General features: G+C 35.0%; 1 protein-coding gene across 1 annotated transcript; it reads left to right on the forward strand.

The window, feature by feature from the left end:
• On the forward strand, positions 1-27,092 carry GK (glycerol kinase; the record flags this gene model as incomplete). The annotated part of the gene is made up of 19 exons (XM_010296534.1): positions 1-74; positions 747-853; positions 1,429-1,506; positions 2,498-2,577; positions 3,594-3,731; positions 4,208-4,317; positions 4,925-4,991; positions 5,868-5,885; positions 6,896-6,931; positions 7,574-7,641; positions 9,021-9,063; positions 9,757-9,837; positions 11,814-11,892; positions 13,761-13,857; positions 15,523-15,607; positions 19,018-19,138; positions 20,912-21,055; positions 22,026-22,106; positions 26,962-27,092. Coding segments are annotated over 19 exons (1,521 nt in total), but the record flags the coding sequence as incomplete, so codon positions are not given.

Genomic DNA, 27,092 nt, shown 5'->3' on the forward strand with positions numbered 1-27,092 from the left:
GTTTTTAATGCAAAAACAGCAGAGCTCTTGAGTCACCATCAAGTTGAGATACAGCAGAAATTCCCTAAAGAAGGGTATGAATTTTCTGTGTTTTTTTATTTGTGTACATTTTGGTAGAGCTTATGTATTTTATCTATGAATGATCAAAACTGAAGTTGATTAATAATTATTAAGAACATAGTATCTGCTATAAAAGACTGTGTGGTAGGAAAAATGGCATAAAAAAACTTGCATTGGATGTCTGGTATCTGCTCTGAGTTACATGTGCTAAAAATACTTAGTGTTTTACTCTGATCGCTCATTAACATATTTAAAGTTTAAGCTTTAAGGCTTAAAGCTCAAATTTAAACAAGACTGAAAGTCCTATTTAAAGTGATGAAGCTGGTCATTTTTACAATTTAATCATGTTCTTCAACTTAGTCCATAGAAATTGCTTAGTTTGTTCTCTGAGGTGTTTTTGTTTGTTTGTTTGTTCCTAACTAACCTACCATTTGCTGCCAAAGCCCTCTGTATGGAATAAACAAAACAAAATACTTTGTTTTCTGCAGATGGTTTTGTTGTGAAAATACAGCTTACTGTTTAAAAGATGTTTGAAATTCATTACACTTTTTCTAGATATGTAAAACATACTTTGTAGTTATGATTGTGTCAAAATGCTCAGCTGATTTTTCAGACTAGAATTTCTTTTTTTCTCTAAATGTAATTTTTTTGTCTTTTTATTAACTGGTGTTTACTGTTTGTTAAAGATGGGTGGAACAAGATCCAAAGGAAATACTAAAGTCTGTCCATGAATGTGTCGAAAGGGCCTGTGAGAAACTGCAACAACTGAACATAGACATCACTAACATAAAAGGTATTCCTAGTACTTAAGGGTAACTGAGGGCTTTAACATACTCATGGTTGAGCAAGTCAGATTCTCTAGTTTTTAAGTCAATAAATAGAAAGGTGGCAGCATGTGCTGTGCTCAAAGAAAATGTTAAATTGGAACTGAGACCAGTTTGTTTGGGAGGAATAATGAGAAAATAAGTACTTTGTGTGTATTAGCAATGCAGAATCTTCAAAGTAGACTTAACCTAATCTTGCAAAATCACAGAGGCAAGTGATGAATAAAGACATTCTGAAATTTAAATTAGGACTTATTGGGAGAAGGTAGTTCCCCTGTCAGTGTTGTTGCTGTCTCTGTGGCAAAAAACAAAAGAGGGAGATTTAGAGCACATAGGTTAAGCAGCAGAAGTCGAATGATGAGTTTTTAGAAATAGTATTTCTAGATTATAACATTAAAAAGTTGGAAGCTTTTTATTTCCCATGACTTTCCTCTTCTCCTTACTTGTTCCTCCCTCCTCTCCACCTCTCCCTTTCCTCCCTCACCCCCCAAAAGGGGAAAAGAAACCTTCTGAAAAGATTACTTCTTTCTATTTTGTCCTGAAGCCATTGGAGTCAGCAATCAGAGAGAAACAACAGTGGTTTGGGACAAGACAACTGGAGAACCTCTTTATAATGCTATTGGTAATGACTATACTTCCTGAATATGCAGTATTGTAAAATGAGTGTGTTGTAGAGAAATGCTTTCCTAGTTTCCCATGCAGATCTCATTGTGGCCTAGCCTACTAATTTCTTTGATTATTTGATATCTGTGTCATAAGTCGCGTGTTTGTATACACCAGTGCAATTAAAAAAAACCCTATTCTGTTAAAATTATTACTTAATAGTTAATAAATCGCTTTATGGGCTTTTAATAAAAAGCAGTGTTCCTGAGGGGTTTTGTACATCCTTGACATGGAATGAAGCCCTTGACTTATGCCAAATCACCTCCTTTTAAATGAAGGAGCTTAATAAATTTTCAGGATGCTTTTGATTTTACTTTAAAGGAAAAACCCGTTACTAGGTTTAATGAATACTTTATTGATTTGAAGTTTTATTTTTAACTTACCTCAGCTTTTCAGATTATGTCAGCTGAGAAATGGTACTTGTCTAGATTTGTTCTTTTAGGCCATGTCAAGTGCCAGATTTAGTTTTGCATAGTATCACTGAAAAAACAGGACTCTTCTATATTCAAATACATGTTAACAGCTTTATCTTAAGCCCAGCTGTACCTTGATAACTCTGGTAGTTCAAAGTTTTCACAGGAATAGTAAATAATCAACCTGGTATTTGTTTCAACCTCTTAGTTTAATGACAGTCATCTGCTGTAAAAAAAGTAGTATTAGTCATTTGCTTATGTTCTGATAAAGTATATATCCTATTGTGTGGAAAATCCTGTTTGATTTCTCAGACCATTTGTTCTTCTAAATCAAATGAGTTTATCTAAACGTTTTTAATTTTTGCAACAGTGCATTTAAAATACAATGGCAATACAATATTCTTTCAACTACATGAAAATCTAAAAATAAAGACAAGAATTTACTGGCAAGAGCTCTAGTTTTGTAGAAGAAACTTGTACATGTCACTTTTTGTGTATTAAATGAGTTGATCAGTTAATTTTATTCATGTTTTTTAGTGTGGCTTGACCTGAGAACACAGTCAACAGTTGAGCGGCTTCTTAAAAGAATTCCAGGAAAAAACAAAGCCTTTTTTAAGGTAAGAGATATTACAGAACACTTAAATAGTAGATGGACTCTTATTGCTACAGTGTATAATGTTTTTGGAGATGTGTGCTTAAAATTCCCCAAACCAAAGTCAGTCAGCTGTAGCTTCCAGTCCCTTCTTAGCTTGTCAAATAATAAAAAAAGTGCATAATACTATACACCCATCTGAGACTGGAGAATGTTTATTTTCCTCAAAATATGTGGTTAACACTCCTTACATATCTCACTAGAGAAGTTAAATGAGTAATCGTTAGTGAAACTTAATCACATGCTACCTATCCAATGATAAGTACACCACACACACAAAAATTAAGAGCAAATAGAAATAAACTGTTTGGAAAATAACGTATTGATGTGAAATACATTATCCTTTTTCAACTTATTCCATACTATTAAAATTAATTGCAATCAATTTATTAAGAACTGGGAAGATAATTTATAAAGAGCAAATTCTTTTTTTTTTAATATGAGGATATATATAACAATTTGGAAAATAAATACTTGCAAAAAGGTGTCATAATTCTTTGATTTATATTGTCCTTGACTGATTTTATACATATTCTATATATTACATGCTTTCCTATAGGTAGGAAATGGATGTCAAAACCCATATACACTTACTTGATTTTTAAGTTCTAGTAGAATACAAATCCCATCTTTACTGTGTTGTACTGCTCATTTTGTTGTCATTACATGCTGTCTGGTCATATGGAGATATCCTAGATAAGACAGGACTTCTGCAAACAACTATTTCCACGTAAATGGTCTTTGAACTGCATTTAGATCAGCTTTGATCTTTGTCCATTAATGCACTCATTTGTTTTTCATATTTTCAGACTTATGTATTGTATGCTTAGTACTTTTTAAATAACAAGTTTGTGTAATTTCTCTGAGTTTTGTGTCTTTGTTTTTTCACTTACTATCACCATTTTTATATAAAATTACAGTATTCATGGAAAAGATACTTGCATGGTGTTTAAATTACTTGTTTTTCTTTTATTTTGACAGTTTAGGACTGGTCTTCCACTTAGTACTTATTTTAGTGCAGTGAAACTTCGATGGCTTTTGGATAACGTGGAAGAGATTAGGCAAGCAGTTGATGATGGAAGAGCTATGTTTGGGACTATTGATTCATGGCTTATATGGGTATGTATTTGTGAGTTTATTATCACTCTTTTTAAAATTAATTTCCATACCATGCAAATTCCTGTGCAAAGTACTGTGACACATAATGCCCACTGGTCACACAGTGATGTCAATACAAGCCACTAAGAAATTCCATTAAAGTTCCTTACAAGATAAACTTTTACTGTCCTTGTATCACTATTACCATTCATAGGCTGCTGTAAAATTTTGCTCATGCTTTTGGAAAAATCTTGAACTTTAGAAAAGTGTATTAGCCACCTTTGCAATATAAGAATCCAGGAGGTACTGTTGTACGCTTACTAACTCTCTCATGCCTTTGTTTCACTATAACAGGTCTGCCACTTTAGTTGTTGCAGAAATATCAGAGTCCCCAGTCCCAAGCTGAAAGCTTTGTGAATTTAGAAAATTTTTTTGTAATTAGTTGAAGTAAACCTACATTTTTCTTGGCAAATACTGTTGATATATTTTTTTTTCAGAGTTTGACAGGTGGAAAGAATGGAGGTGTTCACTGTACAGATGTAACCAATGCCAGCAGAACAATGTTGTTCAACATTCATTCCTTGGAATGGGATCCTGAGCTCTGCCAGTAAGCTCGGTTTTTCAGTAATACTGTTAGTTAAATAGATTCTGTAAGTGATGTGTGAAGAAACTTATTTTATAGTAAGATTTCTTACATAGAATAAGATCAGCAATTACTTTTGTATTTACTGTTAACACTGGTAATTAAGACTCATCATTCTCCAGATGTCCAAATTACAACTGTCTGGATTAATTAAAAGTAGCAGATTTTTTCTGTAGGTGGTTCATGGAAACAATGACATTTAATAGTTTCTTTATTCTTTAATCAAATTTGTAAGGCTGTTGCAATGCTAGTGTCTCTATTTTATATTTAAATTTAAATTTATGAACAACAATATTATAAAGATATTGTTGGAAGGTGAGTGACTTCCCAGATGAAAGAGTTGGAGATGTCTTCAAAATATTAAAATATATGCTGTTTTACTCCATAATTCAGTGTCACATACTGTAACAAGTGGAAAAACACATAATGATGGATTAAACTCTAGAAAGCAAAGTTCCTGTTATAGTGGGTTGTTTTCTTTACAGCTTAAACTTACTTAAGAGAATAAATGCAAAAATGCTTTCTGATTTAGCGCTGACCATATATATGAATTATTTTGTATTGTGTTCAGGTTCTTTGATATTCCTATGGAAATACTCCCAAAAGTACGAAGCTCCTCTGAGATTTATGGCCTGATGGTATGTTTTCTTGTGTGTGTGTGTGAAGTTAATCTTGTAAAAATATAACTATATCAATATGGTTTTGACAGAATTTCCATTGATGAAAACTAATGGCTTTTTCTAGACCAGTATTTTTTGATTTATGATTAGTATGTCATTATCTACTGTTGCATAAAATTATATTAAGTTGAATGTTTGTTGTTTTCTCTTTTAAGTGTCAAATAGACAAAACAAGATGGGAGAGGTTTTTGATAAGGATAAAAATTTGAAGTGACACCTTAGATTCCCTTCTTTTTGAAAAATAAACTTCTCTTGTTGGTATATTTACATAGCATTTAGTAAAAATAGTATTTTGGAATATTGTGATGTCTTTTTAAGCACACTGCTTCTAGTGCAGCTCTGAATATTACTTAGGAGTAAATCATTAATTGTTATCATGAGGCTGAGGTTTCAAGTTTACTTTGATGTAGCACCAACTCTTCTGATACAGTGGCAACTAATTTATTAGATTCAGAATCTGATAAACTGGATGTTGTGATTTTGCATTCTTTTTCCTGGTAGTTTGCCCTATTGTTTTACTAAGAACATACAGGCATGTTTTAATGAAGACAAATTATGACATTTTTACTTAAAATATAACTGTAACTTGCCTGAAATGTAAATATTTTTGCTAATCTGTTAATGGACATTCCTCTAGAAGTCATTGTTGAGTTTTACTCATGTGAAAAAAGGATGAGAGTGAGTTGTGTTAAGCTGAATGAGTGAGGTAAATGGAAAAAGATACTACCTGGCAACTGAAACAGAGTAGCTGGTCACTTTAAATGTGAACTTCTGTTTCTCTTCCCCCTCCCTTCCGTTTTTTTTTTTTCTTTTTCTTCCTTTTGCTGACTGTAGAAAATCTGTCCTAGCCTGGTGAGTAGAGGCTTCCATTAGGCTGACCACCTATATCTTATCCATTCTGTTCAGATGCTGTGCATTTCCATTGGTTTAAGGATTTGTAAAAGCACACTTTCTAGACCAAATAAATTTGGCAAGTATTTCCAAATTTGAGATAATACAATTAGAGTTCGTGCGAAAGTTGTTTCTAAAATGTGATATTGATGTATGCATTTGTATGCTGTTGAATATTTGTTTCTATAGTGAAGTAAAAAATACAGCTACTGGCTAATAGATGTTGGCTGTCTCATTTTATAAATGAGAAAAGCCGGCCATTCTGTCTACAAATATTCATTATATTATAGTGAAAACATCAGATTCATGCAAGGGGTTTTAGTGCATTTATAAACTCAGTTATCTTAAAACCAGTTAATTAAAATGAGGATTAAAGAAAAAAGATTCAGATTGGAAATGCACTTGCATGGCTTCACTGAAAATGCATTTTCACAATTGCACAAAGAAACAATTTAAAGAAAGAAGTAAAAATTGTCAGGATATAAGTTTCTTCTGATATCTATTGAGAGAATGCAACTGAAAAACTACACAGTAGTGTTTGGAAGAAATTCTGTATGAGACTTAAAACGCTGTATCTTAAAATGAGGCACGTGTCTTTGCTTAGTGTATCATCACAATCACATTTTTTTCTAGTCACTTCACTATTTTGCACTTTTGCATTTTACAGTTGACACTGCACAGATTACACTGAACCTTATTTTCTGTACACTATGATTTCAACAAAATTTGTGTTAAGAACTGTTGAGGTGTCATAAAGTATACCTGTAAATTTCTTGCTCTCTGTTTTTTAGTGTTTTAGGCATGAGCTGCATTAAGCTGAAGTCCAATGTACACCTGAACTGAACCATGTTGCTTATGTGATCCTTCTTTGTTTTCATTTTAGCATTACAAGTTTAGCTTCTTTTTCATTGCCTTAAATTGTAGTCATGGAAAGCTAATTTGGAGCTTTTCTTTCTCTTTTTGTGAATCAGAAATCTGGAGCTTTGACAGGGGTACCAATTTCTGGGGTAAGTCCTACTTCAGCACAGATTCTGACATGAGAACCTGATACTGCATGAACATATCTTCACAGGAAAAAGCTTTAAGATGGGTGAATCCTGCTACAAACTAAGTTGATGGTTTTTCACTTCATGTTAAACCTGAAGTAAACTTTTGAAGTTGAATTATTAATTGACTGGATTCTTCATTAAGTTAAGGTCTGGCTGTGAAAATACAGCTGACAGCTTTAATGCATATGTGTAGTGCTGTGGGAAACTTAGGATCTCTAAGTAAATGAGTCACATAACAAAATGGAAGCAAGCTCTGCTTTATATATAGAAGGAGTTCAGTATATACGTAATGCAGAAATGGTCAGATGGTTGGTCAGATTCTCAGCTTTATCCAAAACAAGATACATAAAGATAGTAAATTTTAATTTTGATTTCTTTAAATTGTTCACCAGAAGTAGCATAACACATTTCATTTACAGTTCTTATAAAGGGAAGAGTAGTAAAAAGCACGGGTTGTTTCTGTAGATTTTTCCTCACTTTCAATTAACTGCATGGTCCTAATAGATTAGAGTTGTAGTTAAATATATCTGTTCATATTCCTTTTTCATGAATGTGATTCATATGCAGACATTTGCTAAAAAAAAAAAAATCTCTTTTCAGTGCTTGGGTGACCAGTCTGCTGCTCTTGTTGGGCAAATGTGTTTTCAAGATGGGCAGGCAAAAAATACGTAAGTTATTATGAAAGTTGTAAGATAAACACACTGTTCTGTTTTGAATTTAGTATTATGTTCGCTTTCAAGCTAACTGCCAAATGCTTTTGTAGTTACCACATAACTACAGATCTACCTTTTGACTGTGTTGACCTACAAAGCAAGCAGTGTCCTGACTTTTATATAAAATAGTGAAGATATTAAAGTTACGTGGTTTTTGAGGTATATTTTTGAATAAAGTCACTGTGAGGAAATCTCTCTTGTGTGACAGGAGGTTTTTAATATTAAAATTGTCCAAAACACAGATTAAAACAGTTGCAGCATCATTTAAATTGTGAGCTAAAGTTAAACAAATACAGGCTGTGTGAGTTAGATTGCATAGACTTGCATGACAAAAAAACCCACAGCTAGATGGGAAAGGTTCATTTCAGTCGCAGTGCTTAGTTTTGCTTCTGTGTCTAGCTGAGTGTGGAGAATTTTACATTTGTTTTTTTTCTATTTCTCAGCCTCTTAAGTGTCCCTTGTTAAAATAGCTGATCAGTTAAATCAGGCAACTGGTGTAATCAAACATTCATTTGAGGAAAAGCTCTCTACCTAACTGAGCATGTAGGTACATACACAGTATGGGACTTTCACAGATTTAATTACACATTAATCTATACTTGTTGCTAATTAACCTTCACTTTATCTTTTTTAATGGTTAGTGGCCTTGTATTTTAGTAAAACAAACATGGTTCTAAGTAATATTGTCACAAAGTCTTATTATAGGAAATACTTTTATAACACAGGAGAACTTTAAAAAAAACCTGCCAGCTAAACTAAAAGGTAAGAGTGAGGGTTTTTTAACCTATTTGTGTATTTTGTACTCCTTTTATTAAACTGTGTCCTTATATGTGTGTGTATGCACACATATATGTGATGTGGTCTTCGAATGACAAACATCCCATTTGTAGAAATTTTTGAACTCAATACATTTAATGAAAATCCTCTTTGTGACAGGAACAAAGTTTTTTAAATTTTCCCCTTTAAAAGCTTGAATTTAATATTGTGAAATATTTATTTTATAAAGTAGCTTTCATAATCAGCTTAAATTGAAGTAGGTAAACACTGCCACCAAAGAGGAATTCACACTTAGTTTTCAGCCATATCTGCTCATTGAGCAAGTATTATACAAGAAATAACCAGAACGAAAGGTGTGGGACTAGATTTTTCAGCTGCAGGCTGCATTTAAATCAACTTTTTGAGGATGATTTTATCATCAGTTAATGGTAAAATAACCTTCAAGGGGCAAAATGTGGTGTCTTGATTCTCTGCAGGGGAGTCATGGATTCATGAATTGCAGTACCAAGTTATCCTTTAAACGTCCTGGTTTTAACTTTCCTTTGCTTTCATGCTAGGTATGGAACAGGATGTTTCTTGCTGTGCAATACAGGTCAGAAGGTCAGTTGCATTTTTTAGTTGTTCCCTTTTTTTTTTTACAATCTTTATTTTTTAAGTTCTTGGGTACGACCATATGTTAGACTTTCTTAAACTTATTATCAACAATTATTGCTAGAGATAAGGAAAAGCGCATACTGAAATTTGAAAGAATAGAAAGTAATCATTTGTTCAAGGTGCTTCAGTAAGACTCCATTTCCTAGCTCCTTAAATTTCCAAAAAGAACTTTTCATAGCAAGTTCTTTACTCTTTCTTTGTATATGTTTCTTAGCCTCACCCAGAAGTGCTGAGTGTTTTGTTACTTAACCACATGCTTTTCTCCTTGTCTTGGCTATCGTATTTTTTCCCTTCGTTTTCTCCCATTGTTTCTTTGTAGTTGTAGTTGAATAAATAATAAAAACCTTTGGCTTCCTTCTCATTCACATGTCCTTCTAAAGACCCCCAGTTCCTTGCTATAAGGAGGCTGGAAAGATCTGAGACAGCTTGTGGAAATGAGAATTATCACCAGCGATCTGAGGGTTTTATCTTAGATGTTTATTTAGAGTGACTGACAATTTACTTTGTTTAAACTTTCCAGATTTAATTTTTTTCCCAGTGAAGGTTTTGTGTCTTGTTTATTATCATTGGAAAATTTTTATTTAAATATTTTCTGCCTCCATTCATGCTTTACCTTTTCTTTTGCCTTTCTCCATTTAGTCTGTGTTCTCTGAGCATGGTCTTCTAACCACAATAGCTTACAAACTGGGCAGAGACAAACCTGTTTGTTATGCACTAGAGGTAAGTCCACTAATTTCTTCCTTTTTGTGGTGATGCATGTTCTCGTTTACTTCTGTTTTCTAGTATCCGCATGTTCTCGTTTACTTCTGTTTTCTAGTATCCTTATGTTCTCTTCAGTTACAAGGAAATCAAAATATCTTTCTGTGCCTCAAGGCTTATGTGTGGTTTTGGTTATGCCTATCTCCAATCTATCACATAATCTAACAAAAATATTTCCACATTGCATCATTTATATTTGCAGGGCATGATAGCTAAAATGATGGCTATTTTTTCTGTTACACAGTCTTTCAGATCTTTAATAAAAGTTATAAATAAATAAAACATAAAAAATTATACTAAAATTGGGTTTAAAAAAGGGAAAAAAGTAGTAGTGTGTCAGTTATCCTCTTACAATAAAAGTCATAACTAATGTCCTTGGGTTTTATTTCATTATAACGGATTTTTCTTCTATCTTTTAAAAATCTAAATCAAATTTCTGGGACAAGAATCCTCTAACAATTCGAACTTACTTTATTTACTAAGACTTAGGTGCCTAATTCCAGAATTTAGTTCCTCAGTTCTCCATACAACTCTGAGGGCATCCAAATTCTGTAGGAAATTGGATTTTTACTTTAACTTCAGGGTTCATTGTTTTATAGCTCTGCTTCTGAAGCACAGATCAGCTGAGCACCTATTTGGCACCAAAGTTTTCATCGGGAAGAACAGAATGATTATTTTTCCATCTATGTTGCTTAGGGGGCTTGATCTAATAGTTCTTCTCAAAACACGCATACTGAATTCTCTGCTGCTATCATTTGCAGAGAGCCTATGTTTTTCATGTGAAACAGACAAAGACAACACAAAGGATTTTCTTCACGGGGAGAATAGTTAGTGGCTTACAGTACATTGCTAGGTTGAGGGAGGCTGTGTTCATTTCCTTTTCCTTCCCTAAGGAAAGTTGATCTTGCATTTGCCATGTTCGGGCAAACTTTGGGGTTTTCATTATGTGTGGGTGTGTGAGAGGTTTGTTTTATTTTTAACCCATGTTCCTAAACCAAGAACTGGAACTGCCTTGAGAGTGATTTTTATTTCTGCATGCTGAAACACATGCATGTTTCCTTTGCTTCTTCCTCATCTCCAAGTCCTTAATGATACTGTCTGAAGAAATGTCTTCAACAGAAGATATTGTGTCCTTTCTCCTGTGTGCATGCTAGAATCATCTACAATCTTCTGGTTAAGACACCTTCCAGAGAGGAAAAAAATGTCGATTCAGCCTTTTCTTTTAATCAAACCCCTATCTTCTAACTGTAATAGCTAGCTGGTTACAAAACACCCCTGCTTCTTCTAGCAATGGCTTTGAATGAAAATATAGTGCTGCTCCCGTTTTACTTGAAGCTTAGTCTAGTTAGACTTGAGACTGTCTTGTACAGAAGTCCATTTGGACTTTTGGAGTGAGATGGGAGCCATGCCATTCATCTATGATATGATGGAGCCGTTCAGGGCCATTTGCTGAGGCAACAGAGCAACTTTGCTGGCAAATGCAAGTGCCTAAATTTTCTGTCTGTCTGGGCTTTTGTATTTATACTCTCTATAGATAAGACATAACCAGTCTTGTTTTTTTAAATGAAAGCATGAAAACCTTAATTTGTCGGAAAAAGAAGGCTGAGACTACCGAACCTCATATTTATATATTCAGGAGAAGACCTAAGTTAGAGAGACAAGACTGCTTAGGAAATATCATGGTAACTCTCGCCCATAAAAGAAATCATGCAATTTGCACCTTTTCTATGTGGTACAGGCTGCCATTTATACATGGCATGTCTCCAGCTGCCAAGAAACCTGTGGCTTGGTTGTGAGCGTTCTTGGGAGTGCTTTAAGCTGTGACTGTAAGCCTGCAGTTGGAGGATGCAGCTACCCGTCCTCTCCAGTCTTGTAAAAAGGAATACAAAGCTACCAGTTGCTATCTCCTAATGTTGTAGTGATTTTGTTTCCTTCAGGGATCTGTTGCAATAGCTGGTGCTGTTGTTCGTTGGCTGAGGGACAATCTAGGTATCGTTAAGACTTCAGAGGAAGTTGGTGAGTATTCACAATTTGGAGCTGTTCAGTTTTTTAAGTTTTCTTTTCCAGTGTCTTGATGTCTCTAATGTTGAATGAAAGCTCAAAATACTCAAACAAGGAAAAGCTGGAAGATGCGTATGTTTTGCTGTGTTTGAACAATTTGTTCTGTGTCCATAAAATCACTGTTTATTGATATATGTATTTCATCCAGCATGTAAATACAGTCTTTGAAACCTTTTGTCAGCTTTGTTCTATTGCAATCTTTACTTTTTAGTAGTTTCCCTAGCAAGCAGATATTCAGGAAGATACTAACAGTGTATTTTCTGGTTTCATACAATATTGAATTTTCCAGAGCCAAGAGTATTTCAGTTTCTATTACAGAAGCCAGAGCATATTTGATCCTAAACCTACATATTCATTCCTGTCATAAACATGAGAAACTGAGGCCCTACATATGCAACAATTTATGTAGAAGGCTTCACATCCATTGAGTTAGGGACCTCAGTTTGCAAAGCTGCCTTTTAAAGGAATTGTGGAGGATGGTAATCTGTTTTGGGTAAGAATACAGTAAACTTTCAGCATTTGGGTAGCTGATGTTTTCTGCTTGAGCTGAACTGGTGTGTGACATTATAGGAACTAGGAATATATCGAACTTTGAAAAAGGAGAAAATGTCAGAAGCATGCAAGTGTAACAGTTTGAAAGTGTCTGTTTTAATGAGATTTAGGATTAAAAAGCAGTTCATTACATATTTTTAATAATTTGATATTTTGTTCAAAGGTGGAAAAATTTAGAATTCAAATTTTACGTAAAACTTCAAAGATTAAGCAAAAGCTTAAAATGTCAGTCTGTTTTTCTCTAAGAAAGCTTTGCAGATCACACAGAAGAATATAAACTACTATCATGTGAATTAGCCAGCTCTTGAAACGCTACAGTACCTCTTGGCTTAGCAAGTTTGACTAGACCTTTGGAAGGTTTGCGTTTCAAGAACTTTAATCTTGTCAGTGTTGTTAAAGTCATGTGGGACTTCATCATCTCCTCCTGTTTCCTTGAATATGTCCTTCCTTCTCCCTTTACTCCTTTTTTAATTGGAGCCTGTATGAAAGTACCATTTTAAAAGAACTTTTTTAATAAGTTTTCCTACTTCTTTTCTCTATTGCTATGCTTCTCTGATCAATGCAAACAGAAGAAATTTACAAAAGCAGTAAAAAAAATACTTTCTTGTTATAGGAAGGAGCTGCACATTAGCATTACTTCCTTTGCAGTTCTAGATGTTTTAATATAATTTTTAAAATTACAAGCATTTTAATATTGGGGAGTTCAGCTATCCAAAGTTATTACTCATGTATTAAGAAACTTCAGATTTCCTTGTAGCTGGCCTTGTGATTATATACATAAACTGAGAGTTTAGAACTCTAAATCCATTTGAAATTAATGGGAATTTAGCTTTACTCCCTTTGGTCTTGATCCAGTTTCACTTGCTTGCCTTGACTTAAATGCAAGTAAAGTGTGACCTTTTGAACTGCTTTGAAGGTTGCATTCTTTACGCACAGGATACCCTTTGAAAACCTCACAGAATCTAGGTCAGAATGTTGAGTACACGATTTTGGGTTTCGGTTTTGATTTTTCATTTTACATTTTACATTTTCCACAACTCCCTGGGCCCCATCTGTCATTCATATTGTTGCAAATGTACAACTAGTTAATGAGGAGCAGAGTGCCAGAGTTAGTTGTATTTTCTAGTTGTATGTGGTTTGATTATTTTTGTAGCTACCTAACATATTCTGAATATTTTCCCTATTTAAATAATAGCTCCTTTAAGTGTCATATTTAAGTGTTGGTACAGTTATGAAAAGCTAAGTGAAGACTGTTTGTGTGTGTGCATTAGAAAAACTGGCCGCGGAAGTGGGGACTTCTTATGGCTGCTACTTTGTGCCAGCATTTTCAGGACTGTATGCACCATACTGGGAACCCAGTGCAAGGGGGTAAGGAAATGACTAAACACTGCATTTGCAGGGAAATTTAATGATTTTACAAATACTATCACTAGTCTTCCCAGGTATGTGAGATTGTTCTTTTTGTTTCTGCAGTGTGTCTGGATACATCATTCTCTGTGGTATCCCAAAGCAACTATTGTGTTTCTTTCTTGTATTTAATCTGTTCAAAACAGCAACTGCTACTAAGAGAAAAAGATTAGCTAGATCAGCTACTCACCCTCCTCTCTTCCCCTTCTCCAGCAAAAGGGGACAGGGGGCACGGAAAACATTTGGGTTGTTTGTGAGGACAAGTACAAGATAGTTCTATCATTCTTGCCACTGATGGGGCTGGCTTTTTTTCTTCACACATTTCTGGTTCTGAAAGGATTTTCATCTCACGAAAGAGAAAAAGGAGGTCTGCATACCTGTGAGCCATCAGGCAGCAAAAGTAGAAAGTGAAGAATTTAGTGCTGATTAGATTTTTTTTGTTTCCCATGGCTGATGCATTTACTATCTCAAATGATACAGGCTACTTAATTCCTCCCCACTTCTCCTCTGTCTCCTTACCCTTATGTCCAGCTTTTTTCCCAGCCTATTGAACATTCTTTTCTCCCCTCCTTCCAGTCCCTTTCCTGGTTGGTAACACTTAACTACCTGGTACTAGTTAGAACTACTAGTTCAAACAATAACCTTCTATTTGTCTTTTCTGATATTGTGAGCTTGCCCACTGTTGCTGGAATCACAACATGCCATGGGAGTCACAGAAGCATAAGAAGTTTAAATATAAAATCACTTTTCTAAAGTGAGAAAATAAAGAATATCTAGTTCCCAAAGTTTCAGGTAGCTGCACCTTTAGAATTTAGATGATTTTTGTATGTAAGGAAGAAAAAAATCTTTGAGTTAGATGTTTTTACAGTTTTTCAGACCACAGTGCTTAACATTTTAACTGTTAAAAGATGATTTTCGGAATGGCAACAACTAAAAATGTCCTTTAATATCTTTGGATTTGCATGTATCCAGCACCAAATATAGCAGCATTACTGTGTAGTATACTACTATTCCTCAGATGTTGAAATAGAATGAAAGGATGATTATTTGCTCTGCAGGTTAGAGTAGATTGACAGAACTCAATTTACTCATGGTTAGATGTAGCATAATTTCCATATCCAAAAATGTCTTCGAAGGTGCAGAAGCAACTGAAGATCAGAACAGATCTGAAAACAATTTTAAGCATTTAGAGCACAGCACTGACCCAGCTGGGCTTTTCCTTAAGAACTGAAAGCACTAGAGAATTTATTAAGATTTTAGTGAAAGGTGATATTATTTTTTAAAGAAAAATCAGCTTCTATCATACATTTCTTAAAGGAAGACTAGAATTTGTGTGTGTGTTTGTGTATGCATGGGTGAATATGCACCCATTTGCATGCAGATTGGCAATAAAATTTTAATTTCTGGCAGTCTTATTGATTGGGCACTGAAAGAATGTTTGTCAAGAAAACAGAGATGAGAGAGTTTAGATTCAAGAGAAACAAGATTTTTAATATTAAAAAGAAGTCCTCATACAATGGAGCTGAATGAGCTTCGAATTAGAAGGCCTAGGTCTGACGTAACGGTGTATGTCTGGTAAAGAAGTATGCCCTAACTGTTTGGGTGGATTTTTTTTCTCTTCAACAGTATTATCTGTGGCCTTACTCAGTTTACAAATAAAAACCACATCGCCTTTGCTGCACTAGAAGCGGTCTGCTTTCAAACACGAGAGGTAAAGGGTCCTAAATTCATTGTAAAATAATATGCTAACAGGGACTGTAACTCTTCAGGAAGAGAGAGGATTGAAAAGATTTAATGAAGTTTAATCATATACTTTATATAGTACTTGGATGCTATTCTTCTCTTTACATGGTGCTAATGTTGAAAAATTGTTCCTGTGGGCTTAGCTACAATGATATGGTTTGGTGGTACATTATTTTGGGGTGGAAATGCTGCTTTTTATCAGCAGTTAAAATAAGGTGAACATATTTTGTAAATATTTTGAGAGGCAGAACGTAGAAACATTAAAATGACAAGGCCAGTGCCATAACTAAAACGTTGCATTAGTGTAGGAGACTATATTGTATATTGTCTGCTGTGGTGGAGATGGCTTATGTTGCTTCTGGTACACAAGAACAAAAATGAGTTAAAGCAAGACACCAGAAAACATACCAAGGGAAATCTGGATTCACTTCCTGCCTGTGACATCTTGTATTGCCTTAGCAGGCATTCTGCAACAGTAAACCTAAATTCTCACAGAAGAAATGAGTCCTCCAGCCAAATCAAAGGGGTTGATATCAGTATGTTCTGAGCATTAGAATCTTTATATCACCATCTACTATCAATTTACGCTCCCTGTGTTCCATACAAATACAGGAGAAAATGAAATCCCTAGACCCCAAAGGGTAACGGTCAAACTTTAATTTTATTAAAGTTTTTCTATTAAATTTTATTAAAAACTGCATGTTTTTAGTTTGCCATTATTTAAATATACTGAGTTTTAAAATAACACACAGCTAAAACTGTGTGAGAGGAGGAAAGCAGCTTGCTGTTTCTGCAGTGACATAGAATAGAGTGAAAAGTACTTATGTGGAAAAAGAGAGCCAGAAGTTTCAACCAGATGTCTGCTTTTGAAGCAGTGCTAACAGCCTCTGCATCCTCAGAAAGTCATGAAGGAACTTGGAAGTAGGATGTATCTCTAATTCTGGTACTAGAAGTCAGGGTAAAGTTACCGGGAACTGAACTGGTAGTCTAGTTTGTTGTCTGCTCCTCTCTTTCCTTGTCCCTCCTCTCATCCATTCCCTCTCATGTGACAGCTCAATGAACTTTCCAGTGGAAAATTATCCCTCTTTTTGCTGGGCTATTTTTCTGCTGGATTAATGACCTCAGCTGCGTCACAGAGGAGTGTAGTGAATGTCATAACAAGACACAGGGCATGTGGCTGGGGGAAGGAGGGAGGGGAATAAAGCTCTCAGACTGAGTGAGGGTGAAGTTAACTAAATAGATCTAATACTTCCTCATGCTTTAGTCAATATGCTTTTATCACAGTGACAGGAGTGCCTGATCAGGTCTCTGGATATGCTTAAATTAACAGATTAAGTCCTAGTGACACAGGTAAAATATATGTACATTTTTCAAAGATACATTGTTAGTTCTGTCTTGTCAGAAGCAAAGTTCTTTTGTTTTAATTCCAGTTAAAAAGGAAGTCTTCAATATCCCTCAAAAAAACCCTCAGATTTCACATTCACTGGAGTTTTTGCTTGTTTTATTGTGCCATCCAATCCTTCCAAGTTTCTGTTCCTTGTTATCCAAAAACCTTCTTCCTTTTGCAGACAGATAACACTTGTTATGTTTTTTCTTCCAGAAGGCATTATGGAAAAATAGGCAATTTGTCAGTTCTAAGAGCTGTACAGTGCTGTCATTAGACAAAACTTACATACCTGCATACCTTGCCCTTCGTCCAACCTCCGTACAGTAGAGATAGCAGCGACATGATCATGATTTCTTTTGTTCCTTCATCCCTTCCTGTTTTCTAGCATTCTTTTCATTTTTTTAATCTCTACTGAGCACATAGGATGATCCAACATGCTCTTGCAGAGTGGTAAACAAAGTCAGAGCCTCCCACAGTATGTATATGTAAAGCTGAGATTATGAGGCACTGCTGAAGTTCTGAATGGTAAAAAAGGCAGGTGAAATCAGCACAGACAAATGAAAAATTATATACGTGAAGGAAATAAGTGGTGGGGAGCAGTACTAGCTCAGTACTGCCAGCAAATTTTGCTGCTGTGCTATGAATCCTCTTTTCCAGGTTATTTCTAACTTATTGAACAGTGCAGGCCCATGGACAGATCCTGCCACCATGAAAACTGTCCTTTTACTCTTACCTTCAAATTTTTAACCATTATTTACCCTGTGGCAGTTCTTTTAGTTACTTTAAAGATTTTCTGCTAAGGGACCTTGCCGACTGACTTTCTGGGAACAGGTAGAATCTACCGGACAACTCCTCTCTATATGGTTTTTACTACTTTACAAACCTACAACTTTTTTGTTTTTTTTTAAAAACTGTGTTGACTTTTCCCAGTAAGGATCATATAACTGGGTACTTTATGAACAGAAACAGCACAGAATGTGTTGTAGTTTTGGTCTTTTTTGGGGTCTATATGTTGCTTTGTCATTTAAAGCTGAGAAAAGCACACCTCTTTTTTATTCAAATAAATCGAAAAATTACAAAGAGAAAGTCATTCTGCACTAGTTAATGCCTAACTTTGTCAACAAAAGTTATGTACTAACTTTTAAAAATGTAACTGAGACAGTTAACTGACTGCTTTTACAAAACCCTAGAAAAACCACTATTCCGCATTTAATAGGTACTTGTAGGATAATGCCATGGTGTCACCAGTAGCTAAGGTTTGAGACAAATCTTACATTTTTAGGAAACCCTCTAAAAGCATATTGATAGGTATCAGTGAATTAAATACTCCACTCTTTGTTAATTATCCCTTGCAAACACTTTAACACTTTTCATTTATTTTCAGCTATCCACTGTGCCCAAAAGAAACATAATTTTACAAAAAATTACACTGTTTATTTTTGCAGTCTGTCTTGTGAAATGTAAAATTCTCTATTTTCAACAACTAACTGAAAATATTTCAAGAGGCTGCTCTTTCAAAACAGTTCAGCATTTCCTGTTGAAGTGTCTTCCAGATTGCCACCTCAAACTTTTTAATTTTTCAGTTCTTTAGTGCATCAAATTAGAGAAAGTATCTAGACAAATTGTAGTCAGGTAAAGGACTCCACTTAGTATTACTTCTTCCTTTGTTAGCTGTGATAAATGTTGTAGTTACCAGCTTTTCTTCAAAATTCTTCTTCTCAGACCATATAAGCAACACATAGGCTAGATATAGAGCATCAAAGGAGAAACATCTCCTATACTAGGATTTCTGTAATAAATAGAATGCATATGCTGTATATTAAACAAAAATGTATTGTCACTACCTCTGTTTTGCCCTCTTGATTTATAGGGGAGGGGAATTATCTGCTTTAACACTTTTCAAAAAATGACGACTCATCAGTATTTTACACTCAGAGGGTATAATGGATTTCTCTGCAATTAAATCATAATGTATATTACTCTTACTTAAGATTTTAGATGCCATAAACAAGGATTGTGGGATACCACTAAATCAGTTACAGGTAGATGGAGGAATGACCAATAACAAAGTCCTCATGCAACTCCAATCAGATATTCTCTGTATTCCAGTAGGTAAGATGAAATTACAACTCCCATTTTCTTTTTAAAGCTGAAAACAATATCGGTTTGTAATGGTTAATGAGGGCAAGTTGGATGGCTTGGTTTGTTGTTGCTGGTCTTTTGCTACTGCTTGAGAATGTTTGGGTTCATTTCAGAAAAAAAATTTTAGATCTTGCATCCAGTTTTGAGGTTCACTTCCCCAAAGAATCACTGACAATTCATGTGTTGAAATATTATAGCACTGTGATGGTGTTGAACTTCAAAATTGTCATATGAATTTCTAAACATCTAACAATTTTAAAATCAGTGAAATTAACACTGTCCTGCAACATGTTGGCCCTGAGACTTTTGCTCAGACATAGATCAGGCCTTTGCACTTCCACTGCTCTTGTTTTGCTCTTGCATTTCAGCAAATAGCAAGTAGCCCTTTTTCTGTTCCCTTTGCCTTCACAAGGCTTTGATTTCATTTACAATGTGAAAGAAGACCCACAAAACATTATCGTGCACTCTGTTTCCTCCCACAGCAGCATCGAAGAAGGGAACAGAGGTTACAACAACAGTGGGGATCTTGCAACTAGTTTTCTTGGCATGCATAATATGAAATACAAACCCAAATGGTGGCGTTCCTCTCTGAGGCAAATCAAAGCTTATAATACCTTTATTCTGATCCAACAGCAAAGCAGCCATTTTAGAAATGATCATGTAACACTTCTTTCACAAAAGCTCCCAAGAATAATAAAAAGGCTTTTTAGCTTTTGAAGGGTACACTAAAGCTCTTTAAAGACTTCAGGTAAAACCTGGGCATTTTAGTGTCAGTGAAAAGGGTGCATTGTTCTGAAGACATATTTTAACACCCGTGGCAGATACTGAGTTGCTGAGTATTGTAAAATATACATTAGCATTCTTAAGGATGCAGTGGGTCAGTGAGTAACATCAGGACATTATGCATCTTCATCTCTACTGAAGACTGATAATTTGCTGCATAAATGTAATAATCTTGCTTAATATGCAGCTTCTAGAAAACCATTTAGAAAAACGTTGTGATATCTCTTACATATAAACGTGAGACACTTCAGCAGAAAGTTTTTAACTCTAGAGATACGATAGCTTGCCTTCAATAATATGTAATACACAAGTCTTATACTACCCATTCGTATGCATAGTTAGCAGATGAAAGGCTATGATCAATAAAATCAGATTTTAAAGGATCCTCTGCCTGAAGCAGAGAAGCAGACAATTCTAGAGTTAATGGAACAGATTTACCATTGACATCTTGGGGGTGGGATCATCTTCTATATCATCTGTGGAAGGTAAACAAGCTCGTAAGTGCAGGTGTGTAGCCTCTTTTAAGATCCCTCTTCTAAATATAAATGCTTTTAATAATACAATATCTAGAGCATGGAACAAGACTGATAACTTAGCCAGTGATCACTGCTTTGAGGAGGGAGGGAGAAGACAAAAAAATAGTATATTATTAACAGGAGTAGTCTAAGGAAACTGATGGTTGAGGTCAGCAGCCCTGCATGTAGTATGAAAATGGGCCATTGCATGATTCAGCCTTGAAGGAAGTAGTGATCTGAGATATTTCAAAGACTTGTGAGCTTAGCCTCATAACCATGTGAATGGCAATAAAATGAGGTTTGCAGTTGGAAAATTTAAAGGAAGCATATAGCAGTTATACAAAAATAAGTATCATTCTAGATATGTAAGTAAATCTTTAGTTCTGATGTTGTCAAGGTGACTTTCATTAAAAATCATCATGGTCTTCTCTGTGATTTACTTCAGTAAAGCCATCAATGCCTGAAACAACAGCTCTAGGAGCTGCTATGGCAGCAGGAGCTGCAGAAGGAGTTGGAATTTGGAGTCTGAATCCTGGAGATTTGACAGCAGTGACATGTGAACGATTTGAACCACAGATCAACCCAGAGGGTAAAACCCTTTCATATTATCTAAGAATTTGCAGACCTAGTATTTGATGTCCAACAGATTGGGTTTTTTCTTTGTTGCAGTCTAACACAGTGATCTAAAACCAGCTGTATAAAAATATCCTTACAAATGTTGAAAATCAACTTTGTAGTGTTTAGTTTAAAATGCATTTCACTTGCTGTTTTGTCCATTTATTGACTAGTAAGATTAGAAAATGGTTAAAACAGCATAATTCCACAGGTGTTTTTATCTTCTTTTTGAAAGAAGCTTGGCATTGGGCATTGCAGTTAGTAGCTTTTGATTTATAGCGATGAAAATCAAAGAAATCTTGAAAGGCTTTTACTGAGAAAGATGTCTCCTAAAGCTCCTGTGCATTTGTGAGTTTTCACAGATGTAGAAAGGACAGACTGACTATTTTTGTGAGACTTTTCTTTTGGCTTTAGAAAGCCTACATTAATCATTGTTCTTAGCTAACTAACTTTTTCATCAGTTCTTAAATGCTTCTAGAGATGGAAAGCATGTACTTGATGTAATTAATCCATGCACAAGACAGATGCATTTTTGTTTTTTCAATTATTTCTTTATTTTCGTTACAGAATGTTGTCTTACCATTTTGATTATAATTACTGCTGTAATCCCTACTTCAGGGCAGTATTTCCAACACCGAAGGGCTTCTACATGAATAACGATTGCTTCATGTTGTCCTACCTAGAAATCTTCTCATTGGTGAACATGCAGAAAATTGTTTTTATGGTTTATTTCTCCTTACTGCGCCTAACTGTGGAGTTTTGAGTTGTTTTGTTTTGGGTTGTTTTTGTATTCAAAACAGCATTTTGTAATACTTGTTCCGTGCATACAATCTATACTTTGCAAAAGAGTGGAAAGCTAATATTGTAGTGTTTGCTTCTTAATACTTGTTGTTGTATTCCTATGCATTGACAGGCTTTTCAGTTTTCTGATTTCTCAATTTCAGAAAGCGAATTTCGTTATGCCAGATGGAAGAAAGCTGTGATGAAATCTATGGGCTGGGAGACATCTGAAGCTCCTCCAAATGGTAAATTAGAAATTAATGCAGTTCAAGTATTATTAACTAGCTAGTTAGCCTAGGTGAGCTAGCCAATCTGGAGTTTGGTGACCTTTTCTGTTACCACCATCTCTGGACTGTTCCAACAATTTAAAAATTATTACTTAAAAGTGCTGTGGAAACAAAGTAGTAAAATAGACAGATAGGTGTTCCTCTTGAAGGGAAGGCACAAGTAATATCCTGTAGGGCTCTAAAAACAGACGACATGAAATCAAGACTAACTGCAGGTTTTGCAGACTAACTGCAGGTTTTGCAGAATGGCATTAATTTAGAAAAGGAAGAAATCTTACCAAGAAGAAGAGATGCGACACAAGTCGAAGACAGTGCAGGGAATTCATAAGCTTTCTTATACTATAACCTCATGTTGCAAAGGCAAAAAGTTTCATCCTGTGATTTTTCTTGCTATAATATCTTGCATTTATTATTTGCTGTGTAGGAAGGAGGGATTGATAGCCACATCAAAATCTGTTTGACCCACAAGGGCTAAGAGCAAGAAGTTACAAAGTGAAGAATTGCATAGACCTATTGTTCGCACACAGAGAATATACAAACACTTTTGAGGGACTGAATAAGAACTTTCTGTTGAAGTAGAGGGATTTTTCATCTGTCAGGTTTGAATTAAATAAAATGTGCAGTCTTCTAGGATCTCTAATTTGAATCTATATTTCAGCACTGTTTCAGGATAGGTTTTTAGTCCAGGATCATCTTACAACACATCATTTGCGGGCCTTATCTTCATTTCATTTGCCTTTTGTTGGAAAAACTACTAGAATGAAAAGTATTAAGTAAAGAATCCTCAAAATGTAAACTCCCTCCAGAATCCACAGTTGCAGCCCTCAAGCTGCATGAAGTCTTTTACTTTATTCTTGAAAGCTAAAGCTAAAATTTTCCTTTTATGATCCTATATGTTGGTTTAAGTATTTTATTTAACGCCATGGTCATTCAAACAATTCTGTCAAGGCTGTTTGGAAGGGAAATAGGTAACTTAGGATGAGTAACAATATTCACTTCAGTATTGTCCATTGTGATTTAGTAGCCTTACATCTAAAATCTCCGTTATGTATCCTAAAATCCCAAGTGCTTGATGCATATTTTACTTATATATCTTTATTTTCTTTTGAAGGATAGAAAATTCTGCCTTGCTGAAAATAAAACTAGATCTGGTTCTTTATGTGAAAAGTTTATCAAAACTTACCCTCAGTGATTACCTGATTTAACACTGGGGGCGAAATGTTGTTTTCCTTAGTTCTTGCTTTGAAATTTTGTCTTCTGCCTGCTAGAAGTACTTAAGATTGAAGAATACTAGAAATGGGCTCAACCTAGATAGTGCGAACAGTGGAATTTGCATTTGAACTCTTAACACTGAAAGCCTGTTTTGAATTATTGTGGGGATTATGCATAATCTTTTTTAGTTTTTCTGCAACTGTCACTACATTTGTTACTTTTTTGCTGTTCATATGATTTTTAACCCATATATTGCAATTTATGTATATATTTCTCTTTTGATTTGCTTGACTGGAAACACCCTCCCCTGGATGACATCAGGTGACACTAGTATCTTCTGTAGTCTGCCTTTGGGTTTTTTTATTATGAGTAGCATGATAATGTTAATCGGAGCAAAGTACGTCTCAGGTTAGTTATTACTCAAACTAGATCACTTTAAAAGCTATCTACGCTAGTTTAAGTGTTGGGTTTTTTTGTATTCCATCTGTTTATTTTTCGCAAAAATGACTGATGCTTTTTGTTGTTCATGCACACGCGTGTTTGAGAGTGTGAATTAGACATATGGTACCTAAGGCAACCAAATGAATGCCATCTCGAATTCATCCTCATGTGCCATGAAATTCATAATTTTTAGATGCACATGAAACCTTGAGTTGTCCCCTCCCGTTGCCTAGCTGTGCAGACTGTATGCAGTTTATAAAAAGGATATAGGTTGGAACAGCTTAGCAGAGTTTTGCATTGCTTGCATTACAGTGTGCATTGCAGTTAGAATAAGGTCCCATCCTTTATCCCGTATTTCTTCTCATAACATTTCAAATTATTTTGAAGATCTCATTTAAGTAAAGTGAAGACTTTTCTTCTGTTCCTGAAAGGCTTCATGCACCCCTTTCATTTTTCTGGTCCCCTTGGAACTATTGTGTGGTTAGAAATCTTCATCTACTAAATCTAGAGAATATTCTTGTCATACGTTGCTCTTGATGGATAAGTGAATTCATTTTGTATAAAGAGAAGAGAGTCTAAAAAGCCTATCTGCAAAGCTGGGGAGAGGAACTGTGTGCATATGCAATGAAGATGCATCTTCAGCCTATTAATATATGTTTTATTTTAAAAGAAAGTTCTTAATATGGATGATGGTGTTAGTTACTTATGCCAGAAGTAAGACATTTCATTAAGATACTGTTATGGTAAGAAAAAGAAGTTTATATCGTAATGTCATTTGTTCTTTGTTGTTGTGTTTCCTAATTTCATTCCAAAGAAAGTATTTTACAGTATAGCTACTGCTGCTGCTTAGTAAGCTTTTGGGGGGTGATTGTTTAGTTTTCTTTCTTTGTTTTGGTTTTAGTGGAATGAGGGGTGGGGTGATAATTAAACAGACAGTTGAGGACTCTAGCATGCTCCTGTGATGATGTGTTTGTATTTTGTTTCTACTCATTCAGCCTGAATTAACTATTCAATTGTAATTTTCTTTGCATGGAAGAGACTGTGCTTGTAGGAGAACTAAAATCAAACTAAACAAATGCTAGGCAAAAATCAAACTGAACAAATGGACTGACATTGATTTACTAACTCTGGAATGTATCTGTGAATGAGAACAATATTGATTATGAAGAATAAAATAAAACCAACTGTGGATAAGTGGGTAAATTTTTAACAAGCTGAACTAAGCAACTTGAATATTAATTTCAGGTCAGATTCTTCACCACATGGGGTTACCTAAAATAATATGAATCTCAAAGTTAAGCGGGCAGATAAGCAACTTAAATTTTGGGTTTACTGCTTTTTAAAAACAACTAATCAGTAACCTGCATATAAATATCTCAACTTGCACTGCTGGAACTCATAAAAAAAGATTTTTTTTTCTCCCTTCCCTAAGCTTGTCAGTGCCTTTCTGACCCACAAGTGGAAAACATTCTCAACGCAACTCATTCTGGCCTTCAGAAGCCATTTTTGCCCTTGTGCTCAAATAACAGTAACTATTGATACAGTTACTGTTACTGTATAGATATAGTTACTATATACCAGCCTATTTACTATATATACCAATATATTGGTATATTATTTACATGGCAAGCTTGGGGACAGGAGAAGTTGCAAGAAATGTCCAGCTCTTACTTGTTTTTAAAATTGTGATGTCTGAAAATGAATAGCATCAGTGATGGTATCTACAGGTTGTAGTTTTGCTCAGCTGTGTGTTAGGGTAGAACATGATGTATAGAATTTGCGTCGCTGATTGGAGCAGGGATGCTTCCCATTAGGCATTTACTGTGGTAAATATCTTTTTGCTTTTAAGAGCTGGAATTCTCTCACCAGACTTTCCTTCTAACTTCAGTACAGGAACTCCATTAATTCATTTGTTATATTTTATCTTTTAATGAAACACTGGAACTCCAACGCAGTCATCAGTATAGTAGGTTTGAGGATTGAATCTACTGAGGATTGAATTCATCCTTCATGTGCTGAAACAGCAGTAAGTCTTGCATGGCAACAGTGCTGTTGTTGAACATGTCTCTGTAGGGCAGGGCCATGATTTTACAACTACGGAAAGGTGAAGGAAAAATCTGCTGTGGCAGAATAAAGAACACCAACGTGGCAAAAACACATTTACAGAACTGCTAAACTAACTGCCTTTTCATGCAGCACCCAATGACTAAATATGAAGAACAATACTGTATTTCATTATATCATTTCACAATTTCATCAAAATCAGGTCAATTACTTGTACCTTATTTTATGATCTTCGTTCATCTTCTCTCCCAGGGGAGAAAGTGCCCCTTTAATTTCACTGTTAAAGCAAGTTGTATGTAGCAACCGGAGGTTAAGTTTTTCACACTAGTTTTAGAAGTGGACATCTGAGGGATTTCAACATATTCTGTAGCTGTATTTTTTTGGGGGGTGGGAGTTAACTGAAAATGTTACTATATTTTATTAGACTCACGTTTAAAGAAATGCCTTTACATGCTTAAATTGGCACCTCTTAAATGAGGTATAAGTGAGGATGGGCTGTATATGGGATCTTACATGACATCTGGGGTATACAGTTCTTTGACTTTTTTCTCTCAGAATAAGGTGTCAGTGCTGATAGTAATACTATATATTGTATATTCTTCTTATATTCATATATAATTCTATATATACTATATTTTTCCTGCTTAAATACACTTGGGTTTTTTATTTAAGATTCTGGTTTTCCTTTTTAGTTTCTTGTGTTGTGATAGTTCCTGCCAAGCTGCATACTAATTTACATGTAGGGATCACTCTGCAGTTCTGCAAGTTGGGTCCAGTAAGATTTCCCAAATTTACAAAAGCTGAGCTCATATTCAGAAAAAAATAGGGTTAGGGTGCCTTCCTTCAATTCTTCTACTTGTTAAAAATTTACCCATCTTAACAGTGTGGTCTCTTCTCCTACTGTATGCACATCCCACACACTTAAGTGCTGGCTTATCTGGTGTCAGAAGACATCATCTAATTTATAATTGCATTAATGGAAAAAAAAAAAAGATGGTTATACTGAATTCCTCCTATAGCTCAGCTGTGTTATAGAGTCTTATTAATGTTTTCAAGTAAATTCTATGTTACTAATGCACATTCTTTCTTATTTAAGGTACTGGTAAATGAGACTACTTAATGGACTCTCTGGATGCAGCTGATTTTTTGTTTCGTTTTGGTTTATTTTGTGAAGAGATTCCACCACCAGTGTGATTATCCTACTTGTGTGTCTAAATCCTTTCATGA

Source organism: Phaethon lepturus, unplaced genomic scaffold (genome assembly GCF_000687285.1).
Source record: "Phaethon lepturus isolate BGI_N335 unplaced genomic scaffold, ASM68728v1 scaffold47861, whole genome shotgun sequence".
Classification (NCBI taxonomy): Eukaryota; Metazoa; Chordata; class Aves; order Phaethontiformes; family Phaethontidae; genus Phaethon; species Phaethon lepturus.